Raw genomic sequence first — 18,896 nt, forward strand, 5'->3', positions numbered from 1 at the left:
GGACATGACTAATCTGCTCTAATTTATGAAAAGCTCCAGGATTTCCACCGTTACCGGAACGCTGCTGAGTACCTCATAACATGGTATAACCCCGTGCTGACGCAGGCTGCTCGGAGCGCTCATGATGGACTGCCTCCAGGTTGCTTTCCTCCCCAGCCATTACCAGAGATTTCTTATGAGTCGGGGCAGGGTCCGACAGCAAACCGTTCTGCGATGACATCCCTTGTGCCCAGGGGATGTCTCCTCGTTTGATCTGATTCCTGCTCTGAGTTGCCACCTGTCTGGAGTCTGAGATGGAGCCTCCCTTTCCAGAGCTGGGTCCTCTGGTCCCTTCTTCTCCACCTTTCTTCTTGTCCTTTTGCCCTGGTGCCCAAGGATAAGGTGCAACGACAGTGGGCTGTTCTCAGTGTCCACCACTGGGGGGATGTGGTTGGCGCTGCTACCTTCCCTCCGTCCTTCTCTCCTTTCTGAGAGAGTCCACGGCTGCACGCTCAACAGATGTTTGCATGACTGACACTTGTCAACAGAGAGCTTTAAATCAGCATCTTCCAACCTGTCTAGGCTTTTAAGCAGCCTTTCTCCACGTGGGCTGCCCCCCAGTGCACTGGGCTGGTGGGGGGAAGGCAGGGGTGCGGAGATCACTAGTGAGTGAGGGCTCACATGTGCAAGGCCGCAACACTCATCATCTCACTGGAGCTTTATTTAAACATATTATCTTCCCCAGAACAGGGAAGCTGAGGCTCAGTGATGGGAAGACACTTGACCAAGGCACGAGCCCAGTAAGCCAGGATTTGACCCCTGTTCTGACTCTACTGCCCAGGCTCCTCCCACGCCATTCAGGGTCGCAGGGAGGCTGCCTCGGGGACTGGGTCTACCCTGTGGGTGGCTTCCGGACATTCTCCTCTCAGAGGCACTGCTCCTTTCAGGTCTCTGCTGCAGCTCACACTGGTCGGGCTTTGTCAGTGTCTGTGAGACTGGAGGGGCCCAGATCTCCTGGGACGGGACCACCCCTCGGGGCCCTCGGTCCTTGGTCTCTACACTGGAGTAAACTTGCGGTGGTTCTGACCGACCGGCACTTCAGAGCAGTTGCCATTTATCAACTGCTGACCATGAGACCCACCGCCCCTCCCACCTCTGGGAGGGCCACCAGTCCCACCCTGTTTTAGATGAGGAGACAGAGGCTCAGGGAGGTGAAGCCACGCATCCCACCGCACTGGCCTGTCATCAGGGATGGAGACGCAAGTATTCACAAAGGGAAGCTGACTCTCCTGTGTGAGCAGAGGGCCTACGTCTGTCAAGCTGCTCCCAGTGGGGAAGTCAGGACCTGCTTCCCTGGAACCTGGGGGAGTGACCCTGGCCTTGAAGGTCAGCGTAATGGTGACCTTTCCCCAAGACCAGCTTTCAGAATAGTCAGGGTTGTGGTGGCCAGCCTTCCTCCCCAGGTGGGCCGTGCAGGGCTGGAGGAGGGTTGTGGCGGTTGGGGTGACTGTGGCTGGGCCCAAGCAGGCTAGAATCAGCACAGAGGAGCCAAGATCTTCAGCCACTGGAACCAATCTGATCATGGCCCTGCTTTGAGAAGATTTGTTATTTGAATGTTCAGGGCCACAAATGCAAAATGAATGGGCAGTGGTACCCGGTAAACTCAGAAATCAGGGGATTTCTTGGACTGACATGGGGGTTCCCACTCCAGAACCATGGACACCTTTCCCAGCATGATGCTGGGAGCAGAATGTGGCTGAATGGAATGTATCCCAGGAAGGCCATTTTATTGTTTCCTCTCAAGGATGGATCTTGGGCAGTGGTGGGGAGGAGGGATGCAGCAGGCAACCCAACTCATGGGAAGTCTGGTCTGGGGAAGATGTAGGCTGGCAGCCAAGTAGAACACTTCAGTCCCAAATGGTGTACAAAATGATGATGATGGTGGTGGTGGTGGTGCTGCTGCTGCTGATGGTGATAAGGATAAGGATGGGCTGACAAGAATGATGGTATGGCGATGATGATGGCGTGATGGAGATGACGGGGTGCTGGGGATGATGGCGTGATAGGGATGACGGGGATGATGGGGTGATGGCATGATGGAGATGACGGGGATGATGGGGTGATGGCATGATGGAGATGATGGGGATGATGGCGTGATGGGGATGACGGGATGATGGGGTGATGGAGATGACGGGGTGATGGGGATGATGGCGTGATGGAGATGACGGGGATGATGGGGTGATGGCATGATGGAGATGACGGGGATGATGGGGTGATGGCATGATGGAGATGATGGGGATGATGGCGTGATGGGGATGACGGGGTGATGGGGTGATGGAGATGACGGGGTGATGGGGATGATGGCGTGATGGAGATGACAGGGATGATGGGGTGATGGCGTGATGGGGATGATGGGGTGATGGGGATGATGGCGTGATAGGGACGACGGGGATGATGGGGTGATGGGGATGATGGGGATGATGGGGATGACGGGGATGATGGCGTGATGGGGATGACGGGGTGATGGGGTGATGGAGATGACGGGGTGATGGGGATGATGGCGTGATGGAGATGACGGGGATGATGGGGTGATGGCGTGATGGGGATGACGGGGATGATGGGATGATGGGAATGATGGGGATGATGGCGTGATGGAGATGACGGGGATGATGGGGATGATGGGGTGACGGGGATGACGGGGATGATGGGGATGATGGGATGATGGGATGACGGGGATGACGGGGTGATGGGGATGATGGCGTGATGGGGTGATGGGATGATGGGGATGATGGGGATGACGGGGTGACGGGGATGATGGGGTGATGGGATGATGGGAATGATGGGGATGATGGGGTGATGGGATGAGGGGTATGGTAAGGATGGGATGATGGGTGATGAAGTGACAGTGATGATGGGGATGATGAGGATGGAACGATGGGGGTGATGGGGTGACGGGGATGATGGGTGCTAGGCAATGTGCTAAGCAGTATTTATTATCTTGTCTAATCACACTGGGGGTTTCTATCCTGAAAATCAGGAATACTGTTAGGCAGGCATTATTTTTTTTTTGGTCTGTTTGTTTTATGCAGGCTCCACACCCAGCAGGGAACTCAATGCAAGGCTTGAACTCACAACCCTGAGATCGAGACCTGAGCTGAGATCAAGAGTTGGACACTTTACAGACTGAGCCACCCGGGCGCCCCAGGCAGGCACTATTCTTACCCCCGCCTTATAAATAACGAATCTGAGGCTTGGAGAGGTGGAGTAACTTGCCCAAGGTCACAACACTAGGAAGAGGAAGAGTGGGTAGTGCTGTTGAGGCAGAAGGAGCCAGGGTCCTGCCTGGGCCAACAGCATCATGAGAATTCAGACTAGCCAAGGCAGGTCCGAAAGGCATCTTCCTCTCAACAGTTTTCTAGGTACATATTAAGTAGCATCATGGGGATTAAATTTCATAAAGCCCCGAGTCCCCGTTGCTGGTTAAGGAGGTTGGGGAATAGGGAGAAGTCTTGGGTAATAATTACATTGGGGTCTCAGTAATCTTGTCTTAGCAGAAGTAGGGTCCTCCGCCCTATTCTTCTATCTCAAGTGCATTGGGCCCCTTGAGGTAGAAGTGTGCCTGTGGAAGGGCCCAGGAAATGCTGTTCATCAACAGTGTCCACCTGCACCAGCAAATCTTAATGGGAAGCCATCCCATTAGCCAGAGCTTGGTCCCCCAGCCACTTCTGAAGATTCACCTCATCCGCAGACAGGAAGCTGCCACTCTGAGCTCTGCTGGACCCTGGGACATCCCTTCCAGCAGTACTTGCTAAAGGACTTTTATTTACTGCTTATAAGCCACTCACTCACTCCTCTCTGGGTCATGTCCCTGATCTACTGAGTGGGACTCTAGCAGCCATATAGGTACTGCATGTTTAGCTGAGTGGATAGAACAACACCTGATCCAAGCCAGGTCAATCAGATTTTCTCTCATGGCAATTAGGAACCAGATGTGAGAGATGTGAAGTCAGGCTCTGTGGCCGGATGAAGGTATAACATGTAAACTTGGGAGCTGTGAGGTGTCCATCTTCCCCTCGATGAGCTGAGAAGTCTAGAAATCTGGTCTGCAGAGAGAGAGGGGATTGTAGCAGATATATGTGGAGAAGGACTGATTCAAGATGGAAAGAAATCCTGCCCACTGTCTAGGACCTGAATCTGAGGGGTTGTAGGTATGGGACAGAGAGGCTGTGGGCTGAGATTTCTCAGCTACCCGTGAAGCCACAGCCGCTAGTGGGCAGGGCACAGCCCAAGGACAAGGTCAAGCAAAAGGCCCGGGGACTGCTGCCCGCTGTTCTATCTGAGATGAGCCTGAGCTCCTGGGTGGAGCCTCATTTTCCAGACTTCAGTGTCTGTTGCTGAAAGCAAGGCAAGAGATGGCATCTTTGGGGGAACCCGCATCAGAAGCTTGGCACATTGTCCAAAGGGGCTGCCACAGGAGGCAGAGGATCCAACCAGAGGCACAGAGCAAGATGGAGCTGGGGAAACCAGACCGAGGGGTGGGTGGGTGTGGGACATGAGCCTGGGGGATTCCTGGGCCTCCAGGCATGGGGGTGGGAGGAAGGCAGCGAGGCCCTCCGTGAAAGTTACCCTGAAAACAGCTACTCTCGTGTTGCCCTTCAGTTAAAGGGACCCCTCACCATCATGACTGCCTCCAGAGCGGCCCTCCCTCTCTTGAAATGCTGCACAGTGTGGGGCTCAGGAGGGGCCTCTGCACCCTGGCAAACGTGGGCCACCTGCCAGAGTCCTCTGATCGTCTCAAGAAAGGAAAAACGTGTCTTTAAAAGCTCTGATTTGGGGGTCTGCTGCTATGACTCTACTTTCCTGGGGTTTCCCTAAGGGTGTTGGAAGATTCCACCGGCTAAGAAGAACAAGTAAACCTCACGCAGGGAAACTGCATCACCCACCCTCCTCGGCGCCCTGGGGCACTTGCGGGGACTACTGCCTGCAGCAGCCTCTTAAACGGGTCCTCCCCGCGGTTCAGTGTCACCCTGGAGGCCAACCACGGCTGGCGGACACTTGCCTTCATGGTAGCTCCTCCGTCCCACGATGACTGAACTGCCATTTGGGGACTTTCCTTTTCACCCCACCCAGTCTGAGACCCCCGCATCCCCTGCTTGCTGGCAAGGGTACCCACTGAGTGAAACTTGTGAAAATGTCAAAAAGTTCCCAAACGGAGCAGTTCCACCTACGTGCTAAGCATTTCCTGGGAGCATCCTTGCTGTAGAGCTGAGGCTCCTGCGGCTCAGAGGTTGAGAGACAGGCCCAAGGTGACTGTGAGCCAGCCGTCCTGACCCCAGGCCCCTCCTAGCACTACTGGCAGTGTTGGGAAGCCAGACCGTGATCTTTCGATGGAGAGGCACACTAAGAGCTTCGGAGACCGGGACACATCCCAGAGTCCACCTCTCCTGCAGTGACTCTGAAGAGCCACACTGAGCATCCCTGGGCCACCTCTCTCATCCTGGCACACGACTTAGGCCTCCTCAGATCCCAGGACCCCTCTCAAGGGCCCGCGGTGGTCCTCTTCACTAGTGTCCCTGGGCTGCTGCTTAACCATCACCTCTACCGGAAGCTACCCCTGACCCCGTAGTCTGACTCGGCTCACGGCACTGGACATTCCCACTGAGTGCTGCACAACTTCAAGTCCCTCTGTGGACCTGGCATCAGCGATTTGTTCCACCTCTCAGCCCGACTGTGAGCTGCAACTAGCTCCCCTGTATCCCTCGCCTCCCTGGGAAGGAAGGAAAAATAGCTCTGCTTCTGAGAGGGTCATCACACTGGCCTCTCCCATCCCCAAGGATCCCTCTGCCTCCTCGTCTTTGCACCACCTGTGTTTCCAGCCTGTCTCTCGCGGGAGAGCGGCCCTTCTTCACACATGGCTAATGTCAGACTAGAGAAGACGAATGGCCCGGGGTTTCGTGACGAACTCTGTGACATGCTTTCATATGTTACCTCTTAAAAACCAATCAGTAAATGTTTCTGATTATATCTGTTTAAAAAAAATGTTAATTTTTTTCTGGGTGTAAAAGAAACATGTACCCATTGTGGCAGATGTGGAGAATACAGAAAAAAAGTGAAGGAAAGAAATTCATTCAGTGGCCCTAGAACTCAGAGAGAACGGAGATGAGGGACACTGCATATTTTTGTACATACATATGTGTTCACCTCTATCACCAATTTTGTTCCTATTTCTAAAAACTTCACTTAAAATGAACTCAGGCTGATATTTTTATTCTCACTTTAGTGCCAAATCAGGCATAAAAAGAAGCACCTGTTAGCTCTTGCTGATTGGCCTAAAATATTCCCTTCCCTCTTGAATTTCTGAGAAGCCTGAGGTTTGCTCGAGGCTAGCCTCGGGCAGTGTCCACAGTCCCTACTTTCTAGTTAATTAAGTACATGTTGAAAATGCCTTTTCAGGACCGCCTGCCCTCTTTCCTTGGGAAAGCAGTGTGATACGGGGTCCTCCTGGAAACCTTTGTCCTCAACCCAGGATACTGAGGCAAGAAAGGTGCAGGTTGGGACATGAGGTAGGGTCTTAAGAGAGGAGGGGGCCCACCCTCACCCCCAGCCCCAGTGACTCTGGCCTCAGGTTGTTGAGGGCACCGACCCAAGACCACCACTCTGTCCTCATTCTGGGCCCCGAAGATAGGGGAGGGTCTTTAGAGCAGCAGAACCAACTCTTCTTTGATCTGGCCATCTCACGGCTAGTCTGTTTCCACACACCCCCCACCCCCTGCCCACAGGCCCTGTGGCCTTGCTGAGGCTGAGATGGATGAAGAGACAGCAGGATGAGAGCTGCAGCAGGAGGCCCCCCTCGGCCCCTGAGCTCCCTGAGCCCTTGATGCACAGTCCTAGCAAGAACAGGGTCAGTGGGGCTATCATCCCTCCGCCTGGCCCGCTCTCAGAGAGAGCAGTGCAAAGGGTCCCCAGGACTCTTGTGGGCTCCATCATGGGCGCTCGTTAAGGCTGGCCACTCGAGGAAAGCACTGGGTGCAGCCTGACCTCTGGCTGCCACTCAAGGACTGCCTTCGGGCTGTCAGGCTGAAATGTCCGTGTGTGAGACCTCAGGGAAGGCAAACTTGCAAGACAAGGCCAATGACCCCGTGCTCCGTCGGACAACGGGAACCCTCCTGCCCACCTGGTCACAGCAGCAAAAGGGTGACTGAGATGTGCCTGCAGACCAGTGGAGGGGTGTGTGCTGGTAGCAGGGGTCACTGGCCTGGGATCTCCCTGTCCTTCATGCTGGTATTTGGCTCCATTTCTCTTCCTGGCCTGGGTCAAGCTTGTCAGCAGGGCCAGGGGCCTGGTGGATGAGGCAATTGAAGGTTGTGGCCCCTAAGCTTCAGGGCTGTGGGGCAAGGTGCTGCCCCTGCCCTAGCCTGGCCTCTGGGGACTGGAGAAGCTAGGACCTCTTCCTCTCTCTCACACCTCATTCCTCTGGGGGTGTTGGGGGGGCAGCCCTCTCCTGCACCGTTGGCTGTGGGTCTGAGGTCACTGTCCACCCATGCAAGTGTAAAGGTGTAGGGAAGGCTGTGTTCTTACAGCACCGGTCAAGACCAGCTGGTGGGGTCTCTGAGAAGGGAGGCTCTGCTTTGCTGAAATGTGTTCTGGAGGCTCTTTCAGGGCAGACACTGGCCTCTGGGCCCAGGCAGGGTGGCTCTGGGTTCCAGGGAGAGGGTATCTGCTCCCCTTTGTAGAGCAGGAGCAAAGTGGCCTGGGCGTGAAGGGAGGCCCCAGTGGGGCTGAGCACTGTGTGGGTGAAGGTGAGGCAGGGAGGCCCAGGTGGCACAGTGAACTGTGGTCCCCGAGTTGCGTGGGAAAGAGTGGCATTTAACAAAGGTTTTCAAAGACCGTGAGGCAAACCCTCCCTTCCAGCTCTCCTATGGGCTCTTCACGAAAATCTCAGATGCTCACAAGCATTTGAGGGGATGGATTCTTTCTGGTGGACATGAAAAGAGGCTAGAGCAAGATGGAAATGCAGACTGGAGGCCAGGCCATGGGAGCTGGAGGCCAGGGGCAGCTTGGGTCCCGGAGCGGACTGGAGGGCTCATCCTAGCCCCACGGGCATCTTCCAAAGCAGGTGGTCTCCTGCTCCCCTCATTGGGCTAGGACCCCAGAGCTAGGTCCTCAGAGAATTAGAAACAGGATGTTCTCCCTGCAGGCTGCTGGAGGCAGGGCTGGGCATCTGCATGGGTGAGCCAGCTGGGAGACCAGCTCTTGCCCGAAGTCCCACCCAAAAAGCACCTACTATGGACACTCCAATGAACAGTAAATTGAATGCCAAATTCTAAGTGGAAGAGACAAAAGAGAAATGCTGTATCTTACAGGGTTCACTACTGAGTAAGCACAGCATCCTCTATGGGGGCAGGAACCCCCTCACTGTCTTCCTTCCTGGTAGCTCTGGTCTGGGTCATGGGTGCTCATCATGGGAGCTGTAGTTGCTGCCCTCAGTGATTAGCGTGGTGTCTGGCAGGACACAGTGGCTTAATAAACAGCCACTGATTGAATGAATGAGGGAATGAGGGAATGAATGAGCCAGTGGATAAGTTCAGGTCTGGATCCAGGCACCATGCCTGCAAAAGTTTCCCATTCAGTGTCCCCTCATTGGTCTGTGGCCGGGGGACACTGGCTTGCCTGTAAGCCTCCTTTGTCAGGGTCTCCCTAGGAATCTCCTGACTGATGCTGACACAAGTCAGACTTTTGCTCATCAGATCTGGAGTCTACCCTAGAGCCTGTCTGGTTCTCATCCTCACTGCTGGGCTGGCCCCAGGGCGTAGGCAAGAACAGAGCAAATATCCCTCCAGGGGTCCTGCAGCAGAGACAGAGGGAGCAGGTTCCAAGGGCTCATGGCATTGTTCCTCCCCCTTTCTAGCCCTCCATCTAGGCTTTCACAAAGATGGACAGACTGACCAACTGATGTGGGGCCAGTCCCTGTAGCTGTCACAGTGGCCCTCTGGACAGGGCCAGGAGCACAAAGAGGTGGGCTCAGCAGTCAGGATGATGTGGATTTGGGTCAGCTCTGCCCTCCCGGAGGAGTATGAAGCAGGACAAGTCACTTCACCTCTCTGAGCCTTGCTGTCTATAGGTGTAAAACGGGACATTCCGAGTAGCCACTGTGTAGCAGTGCTTGAGGACTCAGTGAGGCCAGGACAGTGCCTGGCACACAGGGAATGCTCGACAACGGTCACTTACTACTCCTCCCTTATGTCCCTCTGCCCTGTGAGGACTTGCTGGGTGGGTTCATCTCCTCTCTGGCCATTTTATGATTATAGGGACTGATGAGACAGGAAGCTTTGGCACCAGAGGAGAAGTGAGGAGTGTGGAGAGAGAGAGAAAGAGTGTGTGTGTGTGTGTGTGTGTGTGTGAGCATGAGCACACGTGTGTGAGGTGAGTATATGTGTGAGCTGTGTGTGAGTGTACACGTGTGTGAGTACACGAGTGCATGTATATATGAATGTGTACACACACACACGGCATTTCTTGGGAAACGTGTGCACATGCACGTAGGAGACTGTGTATAAGTCTGTGTTTGTGTGTAGAGTGTACATAACTGCGTGAGTGTGCGCGCACAGGCCCCTGCATGCTGCTGGAGGGGCTACTCCGAAGGATGGTGCAAATCCGTCTTTCTGCAGCATTCTGTGTCCGTGGATTTCCCCCTGCCTCCCCTCAGACCTTGAGTTGCCATCATGCCCCTTCACCTTCGGGGGCACCATAGCTATGGGAGCTCCCCGTTCAGAGTCTGTCTTCCCAGAGCCCACCTGGTGCCTGGCACAAAGAAAGCATCAGCTCGTGCAGTAGATGCAGTGGGTGGATTCCTGAGCAGGAGGCCCCATTCCGGGGGCAGAAGGGCTCACCACAGGGAGCCAAACCCTGGGCTGGGATCCACTTCACTGTCACAGTGCCCAGCAAGGTGTCAGCCCAATACCTGAGGCCATGTGGGTGTAACACTCTCAGACCCCACCAGGCGGAGCCACGTGCCCATCTCCACACCAGGCCCATCTCAGGCTTCTGGTTTTGAGAACCCACACTTCAGACCAAATCTGCTCAAAGTTCTCCTTGGCAGCTCGGCCTGAGGATGAGGTGCTGGCCTCAGGCTCCTGGGCTAGATCTGGGCCGGACGATGAGTGGGGCTGCTCAGAGCATGGGGCTGGGACCCCCGCCCCACGCCCATCCTGCTCACTCTTCCACCCCCCCACTCCGAGTGGGCCCTGCCCCTGGGCCGAGCTGACCTGAGGAGCCACAGCCTCCCCAAGGCTGGGTCAGTGTGGGGCGGCGGGGGCGGGGATGGGGGCTGGTCCCCGCCCGGAGCCCTGAGCGCCGCCCTGGGAGGGAGACTGAGCTGAGGCCACACTCACCTTTCCAGCCCTGAAGACATCTCTTCACTAAACTCTGAGCTCTCACTACTGCCTGGAAAAGGAACACAGATCAATGAGCGTGGCAGCCTCGCAGAAGAGGGGCCAACCCCAGAGGAGTCTGTTCTCCTGGGTCAGCAGGCCCAGGCCCGAGCTCCGCCGAAGTGCCAGAGAGACAGCTTTCTGACCTTGTGGGCATCCATGTGACTCGGGGTTTTACTGCTGCTACTTCTGACTGGCTCTCCTGGGAGGGTCAAAAGAGCTGTCCCTCCCACTGTTCCCGGGTAGGTCCTCCACTCCCTTCCCACTGCTCCCCCCGCCGCCTGCCGAAGGCTGCAGCTGCCTGCACACTGGCCCAGCAGGCTCTGCACCCTTGGCCTCTGTCTTGGCCTGGCCTGGCCCTACCACTGCCTCCCTCCTGGCCCAAGTGACACCTGTGCTAGAATGAGCCTCACCCAGTGAGGACAGGGGCCAAATGAGCACTTCTTCTCCCAAGGGCCAGGACTGTCACAGCAGCGGCCTGGCACGACACAGAAGCCTTGAGGAAGTGGCCCTTCACCTCCCGGCCAGCATACACAAGAGAGTGGCTCCACCTCTCCTGGCTGCCCCTTTGCTCTCCAAGGCCCAGCTCTGGCCACAAGGACACCTGTCACTGCACGCTGCCGAGTTCTCTGTGCTCTCCCTCAGACCTTGCAGGTGCCTCACCTCGGCCTCTGCCAGGGCTGCTTGCTGGCACCAACTCTGGGCAGGGGGAGAGGGGGATGGAGGAGGTCTCAGGCCCCTTGGGAGTCACCAGGTGGCGAGGGCTCCAAACAGGGCACATGCACGCAGGGCTTTCAGCTCCATACAGAAAAACGTCTGAGTTTCCCAAGAAGAGGAGCCGAGAACCAAACTGCCTGGTGATCCCGTCTGGATACTGGACAGCATTGTGCCTGACTCAGAAAACTGAGTCAAGGCCTGGGCTCAGGCGCAGTTCAGAAAGTTTCCCGGATGTAAAACAACTGTCCTGCTGCCCAGCTGGAGGCTCTGGGGCTGGCGTTTCCCAGACTGGTTCCTCGGAACCTCCTCCCCATCCCTACCCCATTCCAGGACACTCCAAGGAAAAGTGTTCCATGACCAGACAGGGGGAACCTGCAGACTCTACTGCCTTTTTGGAGATCCAAAATGCCCATCGGCATATTCAAGTCTCTGGGAACAGACCCGCTTACCTTTCCCCAACATACCGACCCCGGAATTCTCCCCAACACACAGACACCTATGAACCACGGGCTGCACTGTCCTGAGCTGTCGTAAACCCCTGACTGGATCCAATGAGGATGACTTCCTCCCAGGCCAGAAGGCAGACAGAGACCTTGCTTGTCCCAGCCTTTCTGGGGGTGGGAGACAGCTGTTCCCCCCTCCGCACCCAGTGATACTGCCTCAGATACCAGCCTCATTTCACAGGAAGCACTCTTCCCCTTCCTCCCGCTTCCTCCCGGGGCTCATGGGCCCCCCAGCCCTGCAGACCTCACCAGATCAAACCCCCGGCCTGGCAACTGCCTAAGCCGCCACCAGCCCTGGGAGGGCTCCCTGTTAAGGGAAGCAGACAGACACACGGACACACAGACTACGGAAGCACAGGCACACTGAATGGGCACAGCCAGTGGACAGTGTCCTTGTGTGATGGTAGTAATGACAGGTGACCTGGGCGCTGCAGGGGGACAGGCCTGTGACCAGAGCACAAGAGTGAACTTGGCTCTGACTCAACCTCTCTCCATCCTGACCTCAGCGATTCCGTTTCTCTTCCTTCCACGGACATAAGTACCATTTCTGGCTGAAGTTCAGACATGCAATTTTATCCCTGAAGATCAGTTTTTCATCCTCCCTGACTCTGGCTTCTCAGTGTGAAGACAAATACACAAGAGGGACCCGGTGGCCCGCCCAGCTGCCATCCCCAGGCAGCTCCCCCTACTTGGCTCTGCACGCTGGGGCAGCAACCAGGCTTTGGCAGCGGCCAACCAATGACAGCGGGTCTCAGGTGTGCGTCCGGCGGCTCCTTCCCCCTGCCTGCCGTGCTCGGGGCACCTGGGGAAGCCCCGGAGACCAGGAAGCAGAGGCCCCCCCTGGCTCTGGCGACCCCTGTAGGGAGCCCTTCCTGAGGGGCGTGGGGGGCCACCGGGCGCTGCACAGTGACAGAGACAGACACGGAGCACACACCGGACTGTGGCCCGCCCGCCGTCGTGTGCAGGCCAGAGACGCTTACCTAGGGAGAGTCCATTGGTGACGGCAGAGGAGGAGGTGAGGGCGAGGCCCCTGCGGGGGCTGCGGGACTCTAGGACACTGTCGTCCAGCAGGTGCCTCGCTTTCTCCGATGGGAATGTCGCACTTTTACTCTCAACTACACTCAACTGACACATCATACTGGAAAATGGAAAGGAAGAAAGAAGGCAAAGCTCCTTATCTGTGGAGTAACAGTGACTACACCTGCCCTGGGGTCCTGAGCAGATGGTGCTGCTGAAGGAAAAAGACTTCCACCCAGAACCATGGTAAAAGGGTGGGCTCTGCCTTATCTCATGGCGTGACCTTGGGCAAGTCGCATCCTTTCTCTGAGCCTCAGTTTCTCCATCTGTCAAATAGGGACTAACGACACTTGCCCTGCATCTCTCAGGATGATGACAAGGCTCAAGTGAGCGGGAAGTGCTTGTGAACGATGGAGCCACACAAGGGAAGGGGCAGCACGTGACCGTATAGGCAGCATGCCTGGTTCTGGAGTCACACATCTGGTCCAAATCCTTATTCCAACCTTACTCACCACCATTGCAAAGTACTTCACCCGACTGACCCTCACAGGACTCCTTCTTACAATGTATTGAATACAGCACCTACCTTGGAGGCCTGCAGGGGCTCAGTGACATAACGTTGACAGGCACGTGGCAGAGTATCTAACCCAGAGCAAGCCCTTAACACTCAGAGAGCAGCCCTTTTCCCTTCCAGCCTGTGAGTGACTCCAGGGCCAGCCTGAGCTGGCTAAGGCTTGTGTCTTAGTGGTGGAAGGAAGGAAGGGAGAGAGGGAGAGAGGGTAGGAGGGTCGGGAAGAACAGGGGAAGGGGGATCCAACTGTTCAAGAGTCTGCGCCCAACATCCCGGGGACACAGGCATGGCTGGCCCGGCCATGATGAGGTCCACACGTGCCCCCCAGCTGTCAGTCCCATAAGGCCGGGTGAACCAGCAGCAGGTTCACTGTTCTGCAGGCTTTCCGAAACAACTGGCAAGTAGAGACTCGGAGCCCCAACACTGGCAGGTGCCTTGAGACACTTGGTGATGTCCTGGATGACAGTCATGGTGTCCAATGGACTCTGGAGTTTTCCATAAGGGAGGCACTAACCGAGCTTGGGTAAACTTTCTGGAATCCCACCACTGCTTCCCTGCACTTCCCCACATGCTTCCTCCACTGGCTCCTGAACCAGTGACACCCGTCAGCAGCACACCCGCAGCAGCCGCCCTCCCTCCAACTCCTCCTGAGCCCGTGCCAGCCTGAGGAGGGACACAGAGAGCACTTATCAGAGGGATAAGGGAGCCCCCCCAGCGGACAAGCATCCCCAGTGGCCCTGGAGCCCATGCCCCACACTCAGCCCAGTCTGGAGCCCACAGTAAGGGGTGGGGGGCGCTGCTCAGTCACCCACTTGTTTCCCAGGCTGTGGCTCTTCCTGTGTCTCGGGACAGGGGGCGTGGGGAGGCTGCCAGCAACAGATGCATCAGGACAGGTGGGCCGCCGGCTGAACCTTGCAGAACTGGAGCCAGTGGAGGGGCCTGTGAACAGAGCAGAGAGAGAGCGAGCAATGGTGGGGGCTGGGCTGGGGAGGCTCAGAGGAAGGGGCCCCCGGTGGGGTAAGGCACCAGGCCCAGCTGTTGTAAGCAGGGCAAGGTTCACAGAAGCCTCGTGGCTTTCTACTCATGAGACACTGACCCCTCACTGGCAGGATAACTAGCCTCTGAACTGTCAAAATGGCCGGTGTCCTGCTATGCACGGCGCCCTGACCAGGCAGTGCCACTGGCTAATATGGCGAATGTGCGGATGGAAGTGGGGGATGCAGGTGGGGGTGGGCGTGGGGATTGGCAGCCTAGCCTGGTTTCCCCATAGTAACACTTATCCAGGGCCACCCAGCTGGGTGACAGCATCGAGACGTAACAGTGTGTCTTCTGAGTCCAAGTCCAGTGTCCGGGCCCTGTGTCCCTGTAGCCACTTACTGTTCTCTGCTCACTCAACCAAAGGGGCTGGAGGGCTTCTCAGGCTGAGGCAGTGGATTTACCGAGGTAGGGCATGGCTAGGGAGGCAGGGGCTGAGACTCCAGGCCTATCAGTTACTGCCTGGTGACCTTGGACAGGTTACTTAACTTGATACCTGAGCCTCGGGTTCCTCATCTGAAAAGTGGGAATAACTCAGCTCACCTTGCAGGTGGTTGGGAGGTCATGAGAGTTTCACAGACAGCACTCCTACTTGTTTGATTCTGATAATTATTACCATGTCCTCCTCAGCCCTAGTCATGGAATCAACGGGAGGTCATGAGAGCCGGCGGGCTGGGGCCACAAACCGCACTGAGTGCCAAATGCAGAGATGGAGGCAGAATCCTTTGTGTGGCGTGGTCCCGACCACTATTGCACCCTTTTATTTCTGTGGCTTAGGAAGGGAGGTCTTGAAGGGAGGGGACCCCGGCTGCCAGTCTAGCCTTAGCTACTGGGACAGACGCTGGAAGTAAGAGCCTGAGCTTCCACACAGGAGCTTGGCCTCTCTCTGCGGAGCACAACATACAGCAAGTCAATGCGCTGCTGCCTAGCCACATGGGGGAACTTTCCTGGAAGTCCTGCGAGGTCCACCCAGGGCTTCAGATCCTCCACCATATGATGCTGTAGATCCACAAGGGACCTCAGGGTTCCCTGTCCTCCAGCATGCCTGGTTCATCTGATTTTCATGTCCTAAATAATGAGCCCTGTGTCCAGCCTGTAGCTGCAGAAAGTCTAGCTCCCTTCTGGCACTCCAGAAGGTTCAGGAGGGGAAAGCACATCGTCCGGGGCGCGGACTTCTCTGTTGGCTCACCTCTGCCTCCCGTCCACATCCGGCAGTGCGCACACACCTCCTCCCTCAGATCCCGCACACCCCACCACCAATCCCTCTGGCCTTAAGCCCCTTCTCCACTTCCATGAGGAAACCGTAGCTGCCGGGTCCCGCCTTGCAACTGCTATCCATGGCCCCATCCACACGGGCCTCCCTGCTGGGCCTGGGGCTTGGGACTTGTCTCCTCCTCAGCTTTACCTGCTCTCTCTGAGAAGTCATGCCTTCACCTCCCCTTCTCTCCCTGGCCCCTTCCCTAGCCTATAAACACCCCCTTGTCTCCCCTTCTCTGTGAAGTGGGGTCCCTTGGCCCCGTCTTCCTCCTGGCCAGTCACGGCCCCTCAGAGGGCTGTGCTCCCTGTAGCTCTGCCTCCACCTCCACACCCATCCCTCAAGTCACTGAAATCTGGCTTCCATACCCAGTGACATTTCCATTGACCTCCTTTTTGTGAAACTAAGGGACACCCGTTGTCCCTCTCACCAGAGTCTGTGGCATCTGGTGCTAGTGACCAGTCCTTCTCGAAATGCTGTACGTCCTGGGTGTCCATGATGTCTCGCTCTCCTTCCTCTCCCTGTGCCTCTCCATCACTGTTACTCTGTCTCGTCCACAAGCCCCTTATCCTCCAACAAGCTCCCACATCGGTGTTTTCTACACAGGCTTCCCTCTTTGGCTCCTGATTTTGGTTTGCTTTTAACTCACCAGATATGCTGAGGACTCTGAAATGTATACTTTTCTGAACCTGAAACCAATATATCCAGGACATTTCCATCTGAACTTCTGTAAGGTACCCTGAGTTCAGCTCAGGGAAGGCTGAACCTGGAACCTCCTCCTGTATCTCCAACTCCGGACACTTAGCCACCTGGCCTGGAAGGGTGGGTTGTCTCGGCTTCTCCTGGACTGTGACTTGCCTCTTCCCTTCTCACCTCCTCTTCGCTTGCCATACACAATTGCCAAGGCCCCCAGATTCTGTATATTCCCTCGTACCCATTGCTCATGCCACTGCCTGGTCTGAGTCCCCATACTTTATCTTCTACCCCCAGTCTGAGCCTCTGAAATCCAACCCCCACACGGCTTCGCGAGTGTCTGAAAAAATGAGAAGGTGGGCACGCCATTTTCTTGCTTGAAACTGCGAATGGCACGGTGTGCATACACTGCCTGACCTATTTGAGCTGATCTTAAAATCCTAATGGAAGAAAAAAGGGACGAAGTAGCCAAAACAGTTCTTAAGAACAGTAGAGGCCTCGCCCTACCAGATATCAGAACCAAACACCAAACAATAGTGATTCGCATAGTCTGGTCTTGGGGCAGGGATAGAGAAAGAGTTCAGTAAATCAGAAGGGAGAGCTCAGATTTGCTTCGTCGTGGTGGTGGAATTACACATCAGTTGGGGAACGGAGGGTCTTTGCAGTGTATGGCACTAGAACCATTGGGCTCCATGTGGAGAAAGATGAAATTAGAGTCCCCCACCGTATATTACACAAATGGATTCACATCATGAATGTGAAAAGCAAAAATGCGAAACTACTGGGAAAAAAATAAGGCAATCTTTATGACCTTGGGGGAAGAAAGAAAAGCATAAACCCTAAAGGACAAAAAAATTGAATACAGGGGCGCCTGGCTGGCTCAGTCAGTTCAGCGGCTGCCTTCAGCTCAGGTCATGATCTCAGAGACCTTGGATCAACCCCACATTGGGCTCCCTGCTCAGTGGGGAGTCTGCTTCTCCCTCTCCCTCTCCCCCTCCCTCTGCTGGCGCTCTCTCTCTCTCAAATAAATAAATACAATCTTAAAAAAAATTGAATACATTTGATTGCATTAAAATAAAACATTTGTGCACCAAAACAAACAAATAAAAGACAGCAAAAACGATATTAAAAGGCAAGTTGTAGTCTGGCAGAAGAGATCTGTCACCGTACCACCGGCAAAGCATTTGTGTTGAGATACATAAAGAATTTCAACTATCAGTAAAGGGAGACAAACCACAGAGAGAAAATGGGTAAAGGACTCAAACGGGAAAGTCACAAAAGAGGAACCCCACATGACCAGTCACTACAGGGAAATATGCTTAACCTCACTGGGGTAACGGGAATGCAAATTATATAGTAAAAGTGAGAAAAAACACTCTTACCTTATTAGATTGTAAAAAATTAATCGGCCCGACAATATCAAGTATTGGCTAGGGTGGGAAAGGATGGGAATGCTGGCTCAGGGGAGTGTCCAATATTTGGAAAACAAGTAGCAATGGGGAGTAAAGGTGAAGATACCATGCCTCTGTGGGCAGGTGATTCCAATTCTAGGAATCCACCCTCAGGAAACTCCTACAGACATGCACAAGGAGACACGTGTACAAGGATGTTCAGTGTAGCACTGTGTATAACAGCAAAAAAAGTGGAAACAGTCTACATGCCCCTCAGGAGGGAAACAGATGAATCAGCTGTGGTCTATTTATCCAACAAATCCTACAGAGCAAAAAAACAGTGAAGAAACTGGATTTATAGGTATCGATACAAATTAAATCCTAGAAGCATATGCTGAGTGGAAAGTGTAAGGTGCCAAAGGATGTTTATTTTGAGGCATGATGCCATTTTTGTAAACATTTTAAAACATGCAAAACAAGAGTATATATGTTTGTACATGAGTAGATATGCAGCAAAATATGAGAACCTGCACAGGAATAACATAAAGCGGTCCCAGGAGAGTAAATACCTCTACAGGGAAGAAAGGAAGGGTGGGGTAAGAGGAACTTTTGCTCTATCTGTAACGTTATTTTACTTAAAAAAATATAAAACAAATATGGCAAAATGTTAGTTTGTGTTAAATATGGATGGTGGGTACAATGGGTAGTCTCTATATGTTCAATATTTCATTATTTAAAATGAGAATACTTTAAAAACACGTGGAAGCCTACTGTGTACCAGGGGCTGTGCTGGAATCTTCTGTTTGCCCTCCAGATTTGTCCTGCACCCTTTTCCACCCTGTGCTATGAACTGGGAGCTGCACTATGGGGTCTAGGTCAGTGGGCTCCCCTCCCTCTAGCTCCTTGTTGGGTCAGGTCAATGGGGAGCCCTAGCCAGAAACCGGGGAGGAAGGAGAGAGTCTGTGGTACCATCTCCTCCAGACTTTCCTTTGGGGTCACCCAGAGAGGCAGCAGTCTTCCCCAAGTCCTCTCTACTCTGGTTTCTGTAACCTCTGCCTCCCTGCACTCCTGTTCCAGCCCTGGGGTGCTGTGCTGTCCTTGGGGGTCCTTATACCCTGCCTGCGTCTTTATAAATAGCCCCTTTCTGGAACTCTCCTGCGATCACCCCACTGGGCTGTGCCATCTGTGTCATGCTGCGGCCCTGCCGTGCCTTCACACTTAACCCACACAACACCCCTCTGAGATCCAGGTTATTAGCCTTAATTCACAAATGGGGAGGCAGCAGCTCAAGAGCTCAAGCGTCAA

The 18,896-nt window shown here is 54.7% G+C and overlaps 1 protein-coding gene across 7 annotated transcripts in view; it reads right to left on the minus strand.

The window, feature by feature from the left end:
- RALGPS1 (Ral GEF with PH domain and SH3 binding motif 1) overlaps positions 1-18,896 on the minus strand; it is a 227,364-nt gene that overhangs the window by 16,190 nt on the left and 192,278 nt on the right. For 3 of the 7 annotated variants that reach the window (XM_027614311.2, XM_027614310.2, XM_027614309.2), the window contains exons 12-14: positions 14,030-14,156; positions 12,610-12,767; positions 10,371-10,422 (exon numbers count right to left, since the gene is read on the minus strand). In XM_027614311.2, coding sequence (XP_027470112.1) covers positions 10,371-10,422; positions 12,610-12,767; positions 14,030-14,156 — 337 coding nt within the window. Of the gene's footprint in view, positions 1-10,370; positions 10,423-12,609; positions 12,768-13,807; positions 13,881-14,029; positions 14,157-18,896 lie in introns of those variants that run through there. The other 4 variants (XR_003523545.2, XM_027614312.2, XM_027614316.2 and 1 more) reach the window with 3 other exon arrangements.

The sequence above is a fragment of the Zalophus californianus genome, chromosome 13 (assembly GCF_009762305.2).
Source record: "Zalophus californianus isolate mZalCal1 chromosome 13, mZalCal1.pri.v2, whole genome shotgun sequence".
NCBI lineage: Eukaryota > Metazoa > Chordata > Mammalia > Carnivora > Otariidae > Zalophus > Zalophus californianus.